Genomic DNA, 18,446 nt, shown 5'->3' on the forward strand with positions numbered 1-18,446 from the left:
CAAATCATGGAGAAGTTGCCTGGGTAATCCTGGAGGAATTCTACTACAAATGCTGCAGGAATTCTTCGGAAGCTTCTTAAGAAATTTCTAAGGTATTCGTGAGGAAGCCATGAAGGAATTCCTGGAAAACTTCAGTAGAAATTCTTGGAGACTCCAAGAGAAATTTACCTAGAAACTTTGGAAGCAATTCCCATGGTACTGTTGGAAGAATGTCTGAAAAGCACTTGGACTAATTCTTGGGAAACTTCACGAAGACTTCCCGGGGTGAACTGAGTTAACTCTTGGGAAGCTCCATGAGGAATCACAAAAAAACTGGATGAATCCCAGAAGAAACCATATTAAGTGATTCCAGACTCCTGGAGGAATTACAAAAGAAAGTCTTAGATGAATACAACACGCAACTCCTTGAAGAATTATAAAAGAAACTTCTGGTGGAATCCATACAGAGATGAAGATGAAGATATTAAAATATTTCCATTATTTCCATCGAAATTTCTCTAAAATCAGAATATCCGAAATCCCCTACCAGTTTCTTGAGGAATTTGTTAATAAATTTTCATATCGTCATAAATAAACATTTTCTGAAAGTTTACGCGCAACGTTATTGTTTTTTTTTTTTTTAGTTCATTAACATAAACAGTGAACTACATCGCCGACATGATGTGAAAGCCTTTCTTGACATAGAATGTCAAGGTCATCACGCTATATTCCTTGATTTGATATAGAGCGCAGTGAAAATATTGCATAAATTTTGATTTTAAGCATTAATTTTATAACAAAGCCACAATATACAGTGTGAAGACATGTGAAGACATTTTAGCGTGCCTTGGAAGACATTTGAAAATTTCACCTGGCATCCCTGCCCACAGTGCCAAATACGCCGTAATGTGCTTTCGATTTTGATTGCCATTACCATTTTGAAAAAAAGGCAAAACGTCAAATTTTCCTATTTGTTGTGCTTCTTGTCCTTCGCCACCCACTTTCTGGTTCAACACAGTTAAGCCTTCAGTACACGCTTTGCCAAGTGTGCAAATTTTTCCGCACGCATAACCCAGCAGGCCAACAGCGGTCGCAACATTGACAAAACATCGGAAATGTCAAGCGTTTGATTTAATGTTGGTTGATGCGTGCGGAAAAGTTTGCACACTTGGCAAAGCGTGTACTGAAGGCTTTAGGCTGCAATTTCCACCCGCCACCAAGAAGGAAACACGACAGTGTTCTGCTGTTGAATCGATTAGTGAGTGTTATTGAGTCAGTAGTGAACAGTGTTTTATCGATCCAACGCATACGGTGCAAAGTGAAAATGGGCATCACCAAGGAAAGCCTTTCCGACATCCGGGAAGAGTTCGAGAAAGCCCACCAAAAGATCGACGAGGACAGCAAAAACGATCCGCCGACGGAACCGTTCCGCTCGCATTATGTGGCCCGAGATATTCTGCAGGCGGTGCAGCGTAAGTTGAAGAACCTGCGGGAGTCGCTGGATGAAGGTTCTGATGCGGAGCTGACGGTCAGGTGCATACTGGCGAATGTGCTGAAGGATATTGGTCGGATTTCGATATTCACCGAGGAGCTGAGCAATGGGGAATTGGTGCTGAAAGAGGCGCTGGAACTGGTGAAGGAAGATAAGGAATCAGCCGCGGGAGTCAATGGTTATATTGAGGTGTTGAACCAGCTGGGAATATTGTACTGCAATCGGGGCAGCTTTGAGGAATCGAAGGCGATTCTGGAGCAGGCGATGGAGAATTATGCAAGTGTGAAAAGCTTAGCAGATTTTGAGCCGCTGACGATTTCTGATTTGTTCGGTACGAAAGATGAGATCGAGAAAGGAAAGGGACAGTTGCTGCTGGAAAAGAACCACACATTGACGTTGTACTACTTGGCGCAGGTGTATGGTTATCTGGAGGATTTGGTAAAGTCGGCGCACTTTTGCCACAAGACATTGAAGCGGCAGTTGGATTATAATGACTACGAGCACATTGACTGGGCGCTTAACTCGGCCACTCTGTCGCAGTATTACTTCCCGAAGAATTATTTGAGTCAATCGAGGCATTTGTTGGCTGCGGCTTCGTATATGTTGGATCGCTTCGAAGAGGAAGTGATTCCCAAGGAAACGAACCCTACGGCAAAAACCGAGAAGATCGAGAACCATCGACACCGATCGGCTGATGTTGCCCGCTGTTGGGCCAAGTATGCCATTCACATTCTGGCTGCCAGCAAGGAAAGGCTCTGCGAAGATGATGTTGAAGAAGGTGTCGAAAATCCCAAGCAGGAAAGTCTAAGTCCGGTGAAGGAAATCGATCGGTTCATCGGTCTGGAAGGACTGTCGGTGTATGAGGACCAGATAACGGACGAGTTCTGCCTCACACTCGACGATGCAAAGCTAGTGCTGCTGAACGGTTTAAGCTGGTTGAACAAAGCCAAGGAGTACTACACCAAGGAGACGGAAGCATCGCAGTATGCCAAGATCGTACAGGACATTGCTTCGTTGTACAAGCACTTGGCCTTCTTCGATGACAACGAGGACAATCAGTGCAAGCTGTATAAGAGATGTGCGGATCAGCTGGAGGAGCTGGACCAGGTGCTGAATGCCACGTACTATCAAACCATTTGCAGGTGAGTAATCTTGAATCTAATACTTCGGTTATAGAGGGTACTTTTCCTATTTCCCTACCTGTCTTTAATTCCTATCCTTCATCATTCTGATATTCATCAGGTAGATAATAAAATAGTTGAAACAAATATCTAGACGGAAAGTAAATGGCTTTTTTTTTAACAATCCCCAGAGAAATCTGGTACGAGCTTGGTCTCACCTACTCGAAAATGTTGGACGCAAAGCTGACCAAGTTGGAAACCGTAACCGCCAGTGAGCGCCCGTCGCCCCATGCTTTGAACAAAATCAACAAACTCTGCGAGAAAAGCATTTCCAAGTTTCAAAAATTTCTCGAATCCTACAAAGTCTCCCTGGAAACGCTGGAGATCCCCGCCGGAATCGACGAAGCCGAACTGCAGCCGGTGCTGTTCGCTTACTTCCACATCGGGCGGCTGTACTACAAGGTCATCACCCCGGACAAGAAGATGCAACTGGCCAACGTGCAAAACAGCTTCCGATACTATCACCACTTTGTGAAGAACTGCGAGCAGAACGAATCGCTGGGGGCGCATTTCAAGGCTGAAATGGGCGTTTGTAAGGAGATGAATACGCTTCTGCCGTTGAAAATTAAGAAATTGCAGAACGAACTGAACGAATGAAGCCGAGTTGGGGCAGTGTGATAGAAATAAATGCGTGAATCGAACACCGATGAAATTGTTTGCTTGAATTTAGATTTCACATCCATTGTTTGAGATACAGTATATGTTATATGTTCTGGTAATACACAATACAGCAAAAATCATTCAGTTCCTAATTCATGCTCAGTTTCTATCAAAAGCCTGTAAATCTCGAATACTATACTAGGAAAAGTTTTTTTTTGTATTTTACAAACCTTCGACACGGCCTTACCAAACTTTCAAAAAAAGTCATTTCAAATTTCGGAATTTACTAGCTTTTGATTGAAACCTCAAATAGAACTGAGTGGTGTTCTTCTTTCGAGTGACTTTACAGTTAAATTCAACATTTCTTTCCCCCTCTGATAAACGATAAAATTTGGCAATCAGTTCAATATTTCATCATAGGCATATTCTGTTTGATTTAGCTAAGTTTATTAGTTGTTTTACCTTTTCAGTGAGATATGTGTAAGTGGGAAATTTCTGTTTGCTTTTTGTTTTCACCAACCTTTTTTTTCTACAGTGAAACATGCTTTGCATTACATTCAACGATTGATTTTACAATAGTTTAGAATATGAATAACCATATTTATACTCAACACACTTGCAAACACTCACTGACCTGTGGAATAAGTCTTTCAAATGCACTCGTTTAGCATGAAACTTTTTCATACCTAATAATTAGTTAACATCGAGACACATTGGTATCATGCATGTTCATAACTTTCTTAATTTGTGTTGTAAAGTCTTTCCTTTGTGTTGCTTAATATTTTTACTAATAAAAATCACCATTCATAAAAAAATATACACTTCGCAGATTCTTCGTACCTACCATCACTTCTTGGAATACTTTCTGACATGATGTTATCGATTGTATAACGTCTCTTACCTGCATGCCCTATTTTATACTCTAGCAAAATCCGTTCACGAACCGACTCCTGCGCCTATACAGAACTTGTGCTGGAAGCAAACTTTTCCGAAATACATGCGAACAGAGAATACCTACATATACACGATTAACGCAAAACTTTGTCTAATCCTAAAAAAATATAACGAACATAGATAAACTTTTTTCCCCCTTTCTCAATCACTACACATAGCTCTAATACTATTCCCTGTCGGGTTCTACTCGATCAGCGGTTCCGAATCGCTCTGATTGACCCCGTCCAACACTCGGCTCACGTACCGATTTCGGATCGATTCCGGGGCCACCGGATGCTGTACCAGGTGCTCCGACTCTCCTTGGTGCTGCTGGTCGGCATTCAGCGAACCTTCCGAACTAACCGGTTGAACTCCCTCCAGCGTTTTGTTGTCCTCTTCGATTAGGCTGCAATTGAGAAGTGGGGATGGTTATTTAGATATCGGAGTCTGCTTCGGACTCTGTGGCGGCGAAGGAATGGAAACTTTCGCTTATTCCGGGCATCATTTCTTCAAGGGTTTCTAGGTCAATCGAAGGACTCTTGATGCTGCGAGGAGTGGAGGAAAATATCAGTCAAGAAAAAACGGGATTATTTCTACAACTGTCAACTTCGACAAAGTTGATGGGCAAGTTTTCTTAAAGAATCTTCTAAGGGCTTTCTCATCTGATATTTTACATGTACGTGAGGAGATTTGTATGTAGGCAGCGTTGGTCTACTTCGAAAATCCATGATTGATTATTGATACTCAGCCGGTTCCTCCAATAAGAAATGTAGAAGACAGAAATAATCAAAATAACACCTCAGCAAGATATAAATGACTCATCCGGCACGATAAAAGCTGATACAGCGAATCAGACTTCTTGTAAGATCCTTCAGCTTCCTACCATGCAACTCCAATCCCTACCTCCTAGCTGGAACCGGCCGGGATACGAGCAACCTTAGGGAAGATCTTGTAATCAACCCCGGTGGGAACTTTGGTCGTATGCAGACAGGGTCGGGGGGTTTGCTTCGGCAAATTTCCTGGGGCCCTCCGGACAGTAAACCTGGACGTTGGAAATTCCGCTATAACATCTGAGATATATCCTGAGAGAAGCAGTTGTGGACAGCTCCATTCCTGGAAGAAATCCCTCGAAAATGTATGTGGGCAAAACGCAGGAGAAACTTCAGGATAAATTCCACAAGGTATTCTGGGAATAAAGCTCTGGAAGAACTACTGGAAATGTATGCAGGAATCCTCAAGAATCTCGAGAAAAAACTATTCGAATCTTGTAAAACTACCGGTAGGAACCCGGAATACTTAGAAAAATGTCGTGAAAAAATACAAAAGGAATCTTGTGAAAAATTCTGGAGGATTTTCAAAAGAAGTTCCAGAGAGAAACTCGTTTTAGAGTAATTTCTATATAAATTCCAGATTCATCCGCATCCATATGGAATTTGCAGCACCTTATCTTAGTTATCGGCTTTCAGGAAATATGTGCTAGATCTAGGAACCCTCCCCTTGTTCCTCTAGCACAGTTATACGTATTCTTTCTTGGATTTAACTCGTTTTTCGAATAATCATCCCGAGAATTCTTCAATTTCTTCACAAGCTTCCAGTAAGTACATTTAGCATTCCGGAAAAATATTTGTTCTAGAAATGCTTACTACAAACATAAGTACATATATTCGAATGAGTGTAATCAGTTTCATACCTTTTAATTCCGCCCTATGTTGCTTATCATTTAACAGATACGCGTATTTCGACTACCACTTGTAATCTTCCTCAGTGCCAGTTATCCACTGAGTTATAACTGACACTGAGGAATATTACAAGTAGTAGTCAAAATACGCGTATCTGTCAAGGATAAGCAATTAGGGCGAAATTAAAAAGTACGAAACCGATTACACTCATTCGAAGAGGGTATTCTGCTTAGAGGGTTCGAAAAGTCGGTACAAGATAAGTACATATAGTAAAAGCTCACGTTTGGAAGAAACAACATATTCAAAAACTTCTTTATTAATTCTGACATGTATGCACTTCATAGTGTAAAGTGTCATTAATAAATAAAAAGACATTCTTTATCAACACCAACATTGTAGTAAACTCTGTGTAGAGTAGTTCTACAAGTAGTAAATTTGGATACTTCTTATTCATACGACCCAATGCTGTATTTTTTATTCGGTTCAAAATTACCCTAAGTATTCAAGATATTCCCTGAGTATTTCAGGTTTTCCCAGATACATAGTAGAAAACTTGAATGTGCAAGTCAAGAGCCAAGGGCCGGTGCTACTCGTGAACTCGGAAGAATTTTTTTTTTTTTTTTTTTTTTTTTTAATAATCTTTATTAGTATCTCAATCAATTTTTACATTCTTCAACTTAATCTAGGTGTTCTGTGTGTTATAACACACTATCATCCTAATTTGGTGAAATAAATTTAAGCTATTATCAATACTAATTAATAACATATTACATTTCATTTGCTGTAGCAGTTAAGATTTTTTGCAGGCTTTATTTTTCACCTGCGTGTCAGAAATACATTTTTTTCAACTTATCCTAACCCTAACCCACCTTAAACTAATTATACAAAGAGCTAATCGTAGCAATAGAAGACTGCAACGACTTTTGACGAAAGTTGGCAATGATTTTAGTTGACATCTGTTCCAATGTCTCAATATTAGAAATTTGATGCAACTCATTAGTGCTATACCAGGGAGGCAACTTCAGAATTATTTTCAAAATTTTATTTTGAATCCTCTGAAGTTGCTTCTTTCTGGTATTGCAACAGCTCGACCATATTGGGACAGCGTACAACATGGCCGGTCTGAAAATTTGTTTATAAATCAAAAATTTGTTTTTGCGACAAAGTTTTGATTTTCTATTAATAAGTGGGTATAAACACTTAATGTATTTATTGCACTTAGTTTGAATGCTTTCTATGTGGTTTTTAAAAGTTAAGTTTTTATCTAGTAAGAGCCCTAGATACTTAACTTCTTCCGACCAATTTATTGGAGTTCCCCTCATAGTGACAACATGTCTACTTGAGGGTTTCAAATAAAGAGCTCTTGGCTTATGTGGGAATATGATAAGTTGAGTTTTGGAAGCATTTGGAGAAATCTTCCATTTTTGCAAATAAGAAGAAAAAATATCTAAACTTTTTTGCAATCTACTACAAATGATACGCAAACTTCGCCCCTTGGCTGAGATTCCTGTGTCATCTGCAAATAACGATTTTTGACATCCCTGTGGCAAATCAGGTAAGTCGGAGGTAAAAATATTGTATAGGATTGGTCCCAGTATGCTGCCTTGTGGAACACCAGCTCTTACAGGTAATCTATCTGACTTGGAATTTTGATAATTTACCTGAAGTGTTCGATCCGATAAATAGTATTGAATAATTTTAATAATGTATAGTGGAAAATTAAAATGTTTCAATTTTACGATCAAGCCTTCGTGCCAAACACTATCGAATGCTTTTTCTATGTCAAGAAGTGCTACACCAGTGGAGTAACCTTCAGATTTATTGGAACGAATGAAATTCGTTACCCGTAAAAGTTGATGAGTAGTCGAATGACCATGGCGGAATCCGAACTGCTCATTGGCAAAAATAGAATTTTCATCGATATGAATCATCATTCTATTTAAAATAAGTTTTTCAAAAAGTTTACTGATAGATGACAGTAAGCTAATTGGACGATAACTAGAAGCTTCGGCAGGATTTTTGTCAGGCTTCAAAATTGGAACAACTTTAGCATTTTTCCATTTTTCAGGAAAATATGCTAACTGAAAACATTTGTTAAATATATTAACCAAAAATGATAAGCAACTTTCTGGAAGTTTTTTGATGAGAATATAGAAAATTCCGTCATCACCCGGAGCTTTCATATTCTTAAACTTCTTTATAATAGATCTCACTTCGTCCAAATCAGTGCCCAATGAATTGTCGAAAATGTTCTCATGATTGAGAATGTTTTCGAATTCGCGGGCAACCTGATGTTCTATTGGACTAGTGAGACCTATACTGAAATTATGCGCACTTTCAAACTGTTTGGCAAGTTTTTGTGCTTTTTCAGAATTAGTTAATAATATTTTGTTATCCTCTTTCAGCGCAGGAATAGGCTTCTGAGGTTTTTTCAAAATTTTTGTCAATTTCCAAAACGGCTTAGAGCCGGGGTTTAATTGAGAAACTTTATTTGCAAAATTTTTGTTTCTCAATTCGGTGAAACGTTTTTTAATTTCCTTCTGAAGATCCTGCCAGATTACTTTCAAAGCAGGATCTCGAGTTCGTTGGAATTGTCTTCTTCTCACGTTTTTTAGACGGATCAGAAGTTTCAGATCGTCGTCAATAATAACTGAGTCGAATTTGACTTCACACTTTGGTATTGATGCGCTTCTAGCTTCGACTATAGTACTAGTCAAAGTTTCGAGGGCATTGTCAATATCAAAATGTGTTTCCAATGAAACATTAACATCTAAATGGCTATCGATGTATGTTTTATATGTATCCCAGTCAGCTCTGTGATAATTGAAAGTAGAGCTGATGGGATTAAAAATCGCTTCATGGGAAATTTGAAATGTTACAGGAAGATGATCAGAATCAAAGTCAGCATGAGTAATCAATTGGCTACAATGCTGACTTGAGTCAGTTAAGACCAAATCAATTGTTGAGGGATTTCTAGCAGAAGAAAAACAAGTGGGGCTATCGGGATATAGAATAGAAAAATATCCTGAAGAGCACTGATCAAATAAAATCCTGCCGTTTGAATTGGACTGAAGATTATTCCACGAGCGGTGTTTCGCATTAAAATCACCAATTATGAAAAATTTGGACCTGTTGCGAGTTAATTTTCGCAAATCAGATTTAAGAAAATCTATTTGCTGGCCAGTGCATTGAAAAGGCAAGTAGGCCGCAATGAAAGTATGTTTACCAAAGTTTGTTTCAACAGAAACACCCAAAGTTTCAAAAACTTTGGTTTCGAATGATGAAAAAATTTGGTGCTTGATGCGCCTGTCGACGATGATAGCAACTCCACCACATGCTCCATCTAGGCGATCATTTCTATAAATAAAATAGTTTGGGTTTCGTTTGATTGAAGACCCAGGTTTTAGATAAGTTTCAGTAATAACTGCAATATGCACATTATTAACTGTTAAAAAATGGAATAGCTCATCCTCTTTACCATTTAGAGAACGAGCATTCCAATTTAAAATGTTCAAAAATTTATTTGGATCCATTACCAAAACGTAATCCAATTACTATTTTATTTGTAAATTTAACTCCAACTTGGACTGCTTCAGCCATAGTTTGAGTTTTGAACATTGCATCAATCATTTGTTGCAATTGTTCAGATAAAAAGTCAAAATCGGAAGCAGACATGCCTGAATCACGTGCATTTTCCGTATTTGATGTTTGGTGATAGGAATTATTTGAATTTTGTTTACCCGCAGCCACATGGGCATAGGTAGCTCGATTCGTTTGAACAAAATTAGAAATATTACTCACTCCACTGCTGGAGGGTAGATTATTCGCTCGAAGGTTTGTTTGGTGGTTAACTACCTCCGGCGAATAGGTACGAGCGGTATGAAAATTATTCAACCGATCGTTGATGGAAGAATTTGTGTTGTTAGAAATTCTACCTGCCGAGTTTCGGGTACGACTAGCGTTCCCATTCATCTGCCGGGCACGTGATTCGACAACTTTTTTGCGGATAGGGCAATCCCAAAAGTTTGGCTTATGGTTGCCACCGCAATTCGTACATTTAAACTTCCTGGTATCTTCCCTTACTGGACAGTTGTCCTTGGCGTGAGAAGAACCTCCACAAATCATGCATTTAGCATCCATGTGGCAATGTTTCGTTCCGTGCCCCCAACCTTGGCACTGACGGCACTGAGTTGGGTTCTGGAAATTTCCCCCAGGCTTACGAAAATGTTCCCATGTCACTTGGACAAGAAACATTTTCTTCGCCTTTTCCAAATATTTCAAGTTATTTAGATCACTTTTGTTGAAGTGAACTAAATAAAATTCTTGAGAGATACCCTGCCGAGGATTCTCAGAGCGGGTTCTCTTTTTCATTTTTATTACTTGGACTGGAGTGAATCCAAGTAATAAGTTGAGTTCAGTTTTGATCTCATCAGGTGATTTGTCATCACTAGAGAGACCTTTTAATACGACTTTGAACAAGCGTGCAGACCTGTCGTCGTATGTGAAAAATTTATGCTTCTTCTCAGTAAGGTACTTGAGAAGAAGATCCCGATCTTTCAGGGTTTCCGGCAATACGCGGCAGTCTCCTTTCCTGGCAATTTGGAAGGAAACCTTGATTCCCCTTATGGAGTTCAAGATCTCCTGCCTAAAACCAGCAAATTCACAGACGCTGACCACGATTGGCGGCACCCGTTGTTTTTTAGCAGAAATTGAAGTACCTGGGCTAGAGGCATCCTCAATTTGCTGTTCCGAAAAATTGTTCAGCGTTTCATAAGGATTACTCATTTCAACGAAATTTTCATCCGAAACAATTGTTTTTGTAGAAGGAAGCGGAGAAGCTGAAAGTTCTCCTTTCCTTCTAACTTTGCCGCGTTTAGCGACAGTTTTGAAACCGACTTTTTTGGAAGGAAGCGGTGAATTCAAGGATTCACCCTTCCTTTTGTTCGATGATGCAACCATGATTTAATTTGAAGCGACCTTCCAGGAGGTTTTTTCCCTAATCGGTGTCCAAGTAGGATTACCACCGTTTCACGGAATTTGACTTCCGTAAACGGGTCCAACGAATAATCGAAGGCACGGGTCCAGGCAAGGATCGAAAAGGAATCAGTAGGTATAAATTTAGCGCTGAAAAGTGCTATTGTGGGTAGTACTGAGAAGTACTGTTGAATTGCTTTAGGTAGTAAAACTTCCTGCAGCAGAGAGAGCTTACGTCCGCACAGCACAAGAGTACGATGCGAACTCTGAACTCGGAAGAATGTTCATGCGGAAAGGTTGATAATGTCTTTTAGACTGGTTCAATATTTAGTCTATATCTATGGGAATAATTTGATTGAAGATTACGAAAAACATTTAGAGAACAAAAAACTACATATGTATACACGTTACAAAGGGAAGCACTGATGACGACAAGGAGGTGATTCCTCGGGTTATGTGGGGTCGACACTAAAACCTCTTTCTCTCTCTTCTTTAGCTTCGCGGTACGCCGGATAGGGATGACTTCGAGAAGGGGGATGACTTCGTCCATGAGGAAAAAAAATATGATTTGAATATCAGCAATTTCAGCGAAAAAAAAAACTATTTTAGCAATGATACTAAAAAGAACAGCCTATGTTTAAAAGAAGGGAAAATCCATGGGGAAAATATCAGTACATTCAACATCAATAATTATAAGATACTGCTCTAACGGAGAGAAGTAAAAATTGACTAATTTACCTAGTAGATTTTAAACATTACAGAAGCAATGGAAAATAAATCAAAAGTAATCTATGCTAAGAAAAGGGAAACCATCACTTTTAAATATCAATAGGTTTTACGTATTCAGCATGACCATGCAGAGTGTAACGGGTTTTATTCCCGGTCGATCCAGGAACTTTTCGTAATGATAACTTCCTTGACTTCGTTGGACATAAGGTACCCCGAGCCAACGTTCTGATACCTGGACATAAGGTATCTTCGTGCTTGCCACACGACATACACATACAAGGGAAGTAAAGGAGGGAAGTAAAGAATGCTATCCAGTAGCTCAAGAACAAGGCTGCTGTTGAGGATGGTATCAAAGCGAAACTCACCAAGATGGACCACGAAAAGTTGACCACCGGCTAGTAGTCCGGATCTGGGAGACCGAACAGCTACCGGATGAGTGGAAGGAGAGGAAGGAGTCATATGCTCCACCTACAAAAAGAATGACAAGTTGGAGTGTGACAACTTCCGAGCGATCACAATTCTGAATGCTGCTTGCAAAGTGCTATCTCAGACCACCTTCCGTCGTTTTTCACCTAAACTAAATCAGTTTGTGGAAAATTATCAAGCCGGCTATGTCGATGGCCACTTGACAACGGACCAGATCTTCACTGTGCGGCGAATCCTCCAAAAATGGCGCGAATACCAGGTTCCACAGTATCGACCGCACAGAGCTATGGAAAATCATGGACGAGAACGGCTTCTCCGAGAAGCTCACTAGACTGATGGGAGCGACGTTGGATGGTGTAAAAAACTGCGTAAGGCTTTCGGGCGATCTGTCAAGTTCGTTGGAATCTCGCTGGGGACTACGACGTGCGAGGTTGTGGAAAATTTCGTCTACCTTGGATCCTTATTAAACCTCGAGCAGTCGCGTCTTTGACTACCTGCAACGACGCCACGCTCACGCTGTGTACCACAAGCGTGCATTTTTTATGGTGCGTGTACTCAGCACACGACGCGACCGCTCCCGGGTTAACGGGAGACAACAACGTTAGCCGCAAAATACGAAGGCGCATCATCAGTGAAAGTCTACCATTGATAGGCTCCACAAGAACCTGCGGTCGAAAAAGATTCACCCCCGCATCAAATGCACCAGATGCTGATAAGACCGGTGGTTCTTTACGGGCATGAGACCTGGACTTTGCACGAGGACATGCAAGCACTCAAAAGCCTTCAGTACAGGGTCTGGTACGTTTGGCATAAGGCCGTTTGGCATAAGTACATTTGGCATAAAGGACGTTTGGCATAAAGGACATTTGGCATAAGGGACGTTTGGCATAAAGGACGTTTGGCATAAAGAATATGTGAAATATATTTCCCTCTGGAGAAAAATTAAAGAACAGCCTTCAAGGGAAAGAAGGCAAACTTGTTGTTGGTGCATTATATTGGATCTCTTATTTTAGAAATAACCTTTTGCTTCCATGAATTTAATTTTTTTTTTCGGAAGGGGAATGTTCCTTCTTTTGTATATAGGCTGTTCTTCATCGATACAAGCAATTTAGATTCCGCTAATTATTCTTTCCAGCAAATCATCCTTGTCTGCATATTATATCCATAAAAATTAATGCATTATAATGTATTATCCTTCTTTTGTATATTTATCCTTCTTTTACGTTAAGTATGTAGTTCACTTTTTACTGAATTCATTTTATGCCAAACTTACTTTATGCCAAATGTCCATTATGCCAAACGTCCTTTATGCCAAATGTCCTTTATGCCAAGTGTCCTTTATGCCAAACGTCCTTATGCCAAATGGCATTATGCCAAACGGCATTATGCCAAACGTACCAGACCCTTCAGTACTCTCTCTCTCTCTCTCTCTTCTTGGCGTAACGTCCTCTCTGGGACAAAGCCTGCTTCTCAGCTTAGTGTTCTATGAGCACTTCCACAGTTATTAACTGAGAGCTTCCTCTGCCAATGACCATTTTGCATGTGTATATCGTGTGGCAGGCACGAAGATACTCTATGCCCAAGGAAGTCAAGGAAATTTCCTTTACGAAAAGATCCTGGACCGACCGGGAATCGAACCCGTCACCCTCAGCATGGTCATGCTGAATACCCGTGCGTTTACCGCCTCGGCTATATGGGCCCTTCAGTACATGCTTTGCAAATTTTTCCGCACACATAATCCAAGTGGTCTCAACATTGACAAATCATCAGAAATGTTAAACATATGCTTTGCTGTTGGTTGATGCGTGCGGAAAAGTTTGCACACTTGGCAAAGCGTGTACTGAAGGCTTAAGTGTTCGAGCGTCGGGTGCTTAGAACCATCTTTGGCGGTGTGTAGGAGCACGGTGTGTGGCGGCAAAGAATGAACAACGAGTTCACTGCACACTACGGCGAGCCTAGGAATGAATAAATACAAAGCAAACCCCTTGCGGGTATGAATACGGAATAAATGTCCATATTTTAGTTTACTGCACCACATTACTTAAGATTCTAATGACAGCTTTCCAAAAGAGCTAAAAATCAAAAGAATTAGAATTTTCAATGATAATGTGAATGATTAATGATAAATGATGTTTATAAATATCAGAAAAATAAACATAAAAGCAAAGGGTTGGTTTTAGAAAGCTGTTTATTCAAAATAATATTGAATTGAGTATTAATTAGTATATAACTTTTATCACATATTGTGCATGCAAACTATAACTACTTGTTTATAACATAAGAAATAATTTGCAGCGAACGACCCATCTCAGTTGACACGTCTTACCCCGCCACGCCCTAATATCTACAACGAACCTAAAGGTGGAAACCTCACAGCCGACCTCCCGAATCGCGGCTCTGTCAGAAAGACTCATACTCGCCCACTCTAGACAAAAGGCAACAGTTTAGGGATATTAGTCATACACCCACCACTTTCCATCCCTTCAAAGAAGAGGCGTGAATACTTACAGTTTACTGGCGTGTAGTTCGCGCTCCGCCGGCGACATATTTAGCACTCCGTTGTTGTTGGAATTGTACAGCCAGATGACGATGGTTGCTATCAGGGAAACTGAAACAACAGCAAATGAGCAACGTTGACAAATTCAAACAATGCTGACGAAGGGCCACGGATGCTTACCAACTAGCCAACCGATGAAGAAAATTTCCAGCATGAAGTAACCACCTTCGTCGACAATCAAGCCTGAGAACATGGAAATAACGGCCAGTCCAAGGTTTTGTACTGATTGGCAGCTGCAAAATTAAGTGGTGTTATTTATTTATGAAGATTTTGAAGCTAAAGTTTATAAGCTTACATTCCATAGGCCGTTCCCAGTTGATATTCGGGGACGATCAGGGCCACTAGGGGCCACAGACTACTGGCCAACATTGAATACGCCATGCCCATTGTGATCATGGCAATGTACGGATTGTAGAAAGTGAAAGCCAGCAAACCATGTGCCACCATTGTGACCACAATCGACAGGAACACCCACAGCACATTTCTTCCGGTTCGATCAACGATCAATCCAAAGATCGGACTCGCAACTCCGGCCACAATGTACACGATCGAATTAACGGTGTTGGCATCTTCCGGGGTGAAACCGAACTTTCGCATGAAGAACACTTTTCCCAGCGCAATGAAAGGGAAAATTGCCACGTAATATGCCACGCAGATGATCGTCACCATCCAGAAGGTGATCTTGAAGGTTCCGATGTCGGACAGCTTGGCCACTTCGCCGTTGGGTGGATTATCGTTCCGCTTGAGAATCCGAGCTGCTCGTTTGTCCATCCAGCCAAGAACCAGAGCACAAAGCATCGACATGACACAAGTCAGAGTGGCTATCAGCAGAACTACGCCCATGCACTGGTGACCCTCGTAGCCCATGTTCCGGACATAGTTGTAGACCGGAACCATGACCAGGAAGTTCACGGTACTGCCGACACGTGCGAACGAAAGCTGCAGGCCAAAGACCATGTTCAGTTCCTTTCCCTTGAACCACAAAACGGCGTAGTTATTCTGTGCCACGGCCAACGATTCTGCGCCAATACTTGAAAGGACAAAGAGAATAGCGATATGTAAACGTGTGATTTTCGGATACCAAATGTCCAACTCACCCAAACAGGAACCGTCCCAAAATCATCAACCAAAACTGGTTTATCAGTCCACCGGTGGCGAAGATCAGCTGGCCGATCAACAGGATGAACATGTAGATGATGGTTCCCAGCCGGATGCCGAACACCCGATCGATAAGGAATCCTCCGATGAAGCACAGGATCACATTGGGCCACGAGTAAATCGAGTACAGCCACACGAACTGCGACGTCGAAAGATCCAGATCGGATTTGAACTTGTCCTGTAGAGCTCCCGGGTTATCATAGCAAAAGTATGAACCTGTAGAAAACGGGAAAATTCAAAACAAGAACTCAATCATTATAATAATTCATTTATCTATGGAAGAATTTCTCATAGATTAGTTCGAATAGAAGAAACTTTATTAAAAATTAAACTAAATAAACTTACCGAATCCCACTAGGCACATCAGAATAAGCGCCATAAACCGGTGCAGGGCGGAGCTAGGGTTACAGCAAGCGCTGGTCCCACACCCGGTCCTTCCCTGGCTCAGCTCATCGTCGTCGCTTTGGCGGAGAATTCTCGATCCCGTCGCCGGCGGTTCCTCGCTGTCCGTATCCGGCTGGAGGATTGGCCTTCGCGCTTCGTCATCGTCGTACAATTTCGGCATTCCAGTACCAGCAGACTCCGCACTAGTTTATCCCGTATCTATCCGAAACAGAAGGAAAATGAAACGCTCAAAAACAAGGGAAATACCAATCGATGCGGGCAGTCAGCCAGCAGAATGATTCTAAATAAATTACGAGCGTCTGTTCTATACGCTCATTATGTATGGGCAAGCTTCGCAACGATGTGCTGCTGATGATTCAATTGCCCTACATAAAACGCGACACTGTTCGAGTCTATCAGGTTGGCGTTGAATTCTAATGAGTCAATTTTCACAGCAAAAAAGCGAAAATGCAAACATACACAGAATCAGCTCCAACTACATGGCATATATTATGGACGTCAATACATTGCTCAGCAAAGCGAGCCAGCTGGACAAAACAGTGCTTCGATCGTCGTCAACTGATAAGGAGGATCCACCCCGTTTTTTTCGCTTGGCAAATATTATCAACCATAAGCAAGAACTTACTGTTTTTTTTGATTTTGTGCGTCTTGCGTCGTTGCTTCTTTGGCACTCTAGTAGGGTTGAACGTCTTCCAAGTTTTCTTTGTTGTTTCCTCTGTTTTTGGTGCTGCTGTTGAAGGTCAGTCAGGAAAAGGATCCTCCCAAATACCTCAAAACCACCTTTTGTCGTAGCCACTTATTCAGTTTACGTACTGCAAAACTTCCAAACTCGAAATGCAATGTACACAACGCGCTTCCGTCCAAAAATAAACTACTTTTTAATTAGACTGGGTATGTTATAAACAAAACTTTTTAGCACCTACCTAAACCACGAATCACTGATGATGGCAAAAATAAAATAATTCAGTGACGGATGATGACGAACTGCGATGCGATGACAAATGCGCAACGAACGCGACTGACGGACGACGAACGAAAAGAAAGGAAGAACAGGGAAGAATCAAAGCGAAGAAAGAATAACAGGTACTGATCCATTGCGTCGAACACGCATTACACCGCCACGCAGATTTGAAAAATGATTTCTCGCGTTTAGTACCATACGGACGTATCTGCAAAAATCGAACTGACATCGATCTTACATAACAATAATGCTATTTTTCATAGCTTGTCGAGTCTTAACCCTCGTCTTAACCGTTGTTATTCGAACCGGAAAATACAGGAACACATGGCAATTATTCTATGCACTAAAAATAAATCGGTGGATTAATATAGCGCATTTAGTTCACCACTGGACTATCGCACTAGTTTTCAAGAGTGCGAAAACGCAAATAAAAGTGCGCGATTGCATCCAATCGACTCGGTGTCTTCAGAGCACTTATTGCTGGTTGCTTTCAAAGATGGATTTCTGATGCACTTCACTTATCACACTATTTCTGTGCTCGAGCACGGTTGCCCACATCATTTTCATAAATTCAACATTTCGAAAACTTTTTCCACACAAACCTGCATGACTGGCCACACTGCAAAATCTTTCACGAGAAAAACAGAGAGAAAATTGAATCGGAGAGTTGTCAGATGGCTGAGAATCAAAACAAAATCGAGAAAGAATCCGGCGAAGCACACACCACGTGCTAATTTGTGACATTTCTCGACGTCAAAATGCTGTCAGACTGCATGGATGCACTTATCGTCACACTTTTCAACCGTCACACTTACATAGTGTGCAGTTCGATTTGGTGGGAACAGTGCAATACCGTGACGCTTCTTCGTTTGATCACGAAAAGTAACGGTTCTTGTTGGCACCACGAGTGTGCATCTTTCTTTGTAGAGTAAAGATACATTTAAGCCTCGAGACCTGACAGCAATCAAGGTTGTGCCTTTGCCCAGGGTTCACCTAATGTAAAGTGCCAACTAAAAGGTTATCGTTTACAATCAAAGTAAATAAATTACAAATGACATGGCTTGATTATTTCATCGCATCACGTCTATCTATTGACTGGTGTGCTCAATAGGGGCTATCCATAAACCACGTGGTCATTAGGGGGGGGGGGGGGGGGGGGGGTTCAGCCAATGACCATTTTGTATAGACTAATGCTATCGAAAAACAATGTATGAATGAATTTAACCTTGTAGTTTTATCTGAAAGTTTGCTGAACAACATTAAGGTCGCAAACGTACACCAAAGTCGTGAGCGTGCTGTGAAGGCAACTCTCCACGCGGTGAATGTAAATTACATTCACGCTGTGTAAAGTTGTCTTCACAGCTCGCTCACG

General features: G+C 41.0%; 2 protein-coding genes across 4 annotated transcripts; one reads left to right on the top strand and one right to left on the bottom strand.

Moving 5' to 3' along the window:
- The first annotated feature begins 1,177 nt into the window (after positions 1 to 1,177).
- LOC109420392 (KIF-binding protein) lies at positions 1,178 to 3,304 on the top strand. Its single transcript, XM_019694761.3, has 2 exons — positions 1,178 to 2,613; positions 2,784 to 3,304. The coding sequence occupies exons 1-2, from the start codon at positions 1,304 to 1,306 to the stop codon at positions 3,247 to 3,249; spliced, it is 1,776 nt and encodes a 591-aa protein (XP_019550306.3). The 5' UTR covers positions 1,178 to 1,303; the 3' UTR covers positions 3,250 to 3,304.
- LOC109411721 (major facilitator superfamily domain-containing protein 1) lies at positions 3,305 to 17,104 on the bottom strand. Of its 3 annotated transcripts, none has more exons than XM_019685298.3 (7): positions 16,739 to 17,104; positions 16,054 to 16,311; positions 15,648 to 15,924; positions 14,846 to 15,580; positions 14,671 to 14,783; positions 14,502 to 14,601; positions 3,305 to 4,591 (listed from the first exon to the last, which is right to left on the bottom strand). In XM_019685298.3, the coding sequence occupies exons 2-7, from the start codon at positions 16,271 to 16,273 to the stop codon at positions 4,390 to 4,392; spliced, it is 1,647 nt and encodes a 548-aa protein (XP_019540843.3). In that variant the 5' UTR covers positions 16,274 to 16,311; positions 16,739 to 17,104; the 3' UTR covers positions 3,305 to 4,389. The 3 variants fall into 3 exon arrangements, with proteins under 3 accessions (XP_019540843.3, XP_062704966.1, XP_019540845.2); XM_062848982.1 differs by having other exon boundaries at positions 16,735 to 17,085; XM_019685300.3 differs by lacking the exon at positions 3,305 to 4,591 and adding an exon at positions 14,164 to 14,418.
- Between the last annotated feature and the right edge of the window lie 1,342 nt (positions 17,105 to 18,446).

Source organism: Aedes albopictus, chromosome 2 (assembly GCF_035046485.1).
Source record: "Aedes albopictus strain Foshan chromosome 2, AalbF5, whole genome shotgun sequence".
NCBI lineage: Eukaryota > Metazoa > Arthropoda > Insecta > Diptera > Culicidae > Aedes > Aedes albopictus.

Coding starts and splice junctions, on each gene's coding strand:
- LOC109420392 (XM_019694761.3), top strand. CDS start 1,304: ATGGGCATCACCAAGGAAAGCCTTTCCGACATCCGGGAAGAGTTCGAG. Junction 2,614..2,783: donor TACTATCAAACCATTTGCAG/GTGAGTAATCTT, acceptor AACAATCCCCAG/AGAAATCTGGTACGAGCTTG.
- LOC109411721 (XM_019685298.3), bottom strand. CDS start 16,273: ATGCCGAAATTGTACGACGATGACGAAGCGCGAAGGCCAATCCTCCAG. Junction 14,784..14,845: donor CTGGGAACGGCCTATGGAAT/GTAAGCTTATAA, acceptor TTAATTTTGCAG/CTGCCAATCAGTACAAAACC. Junction 14,602..14,670: donor CTTCATCGGTTGGCTAGTTG/GTAAGCATCCGT, acceptor CTGTTGTTTCAG/TTTCCCTGATAGCAACCATC.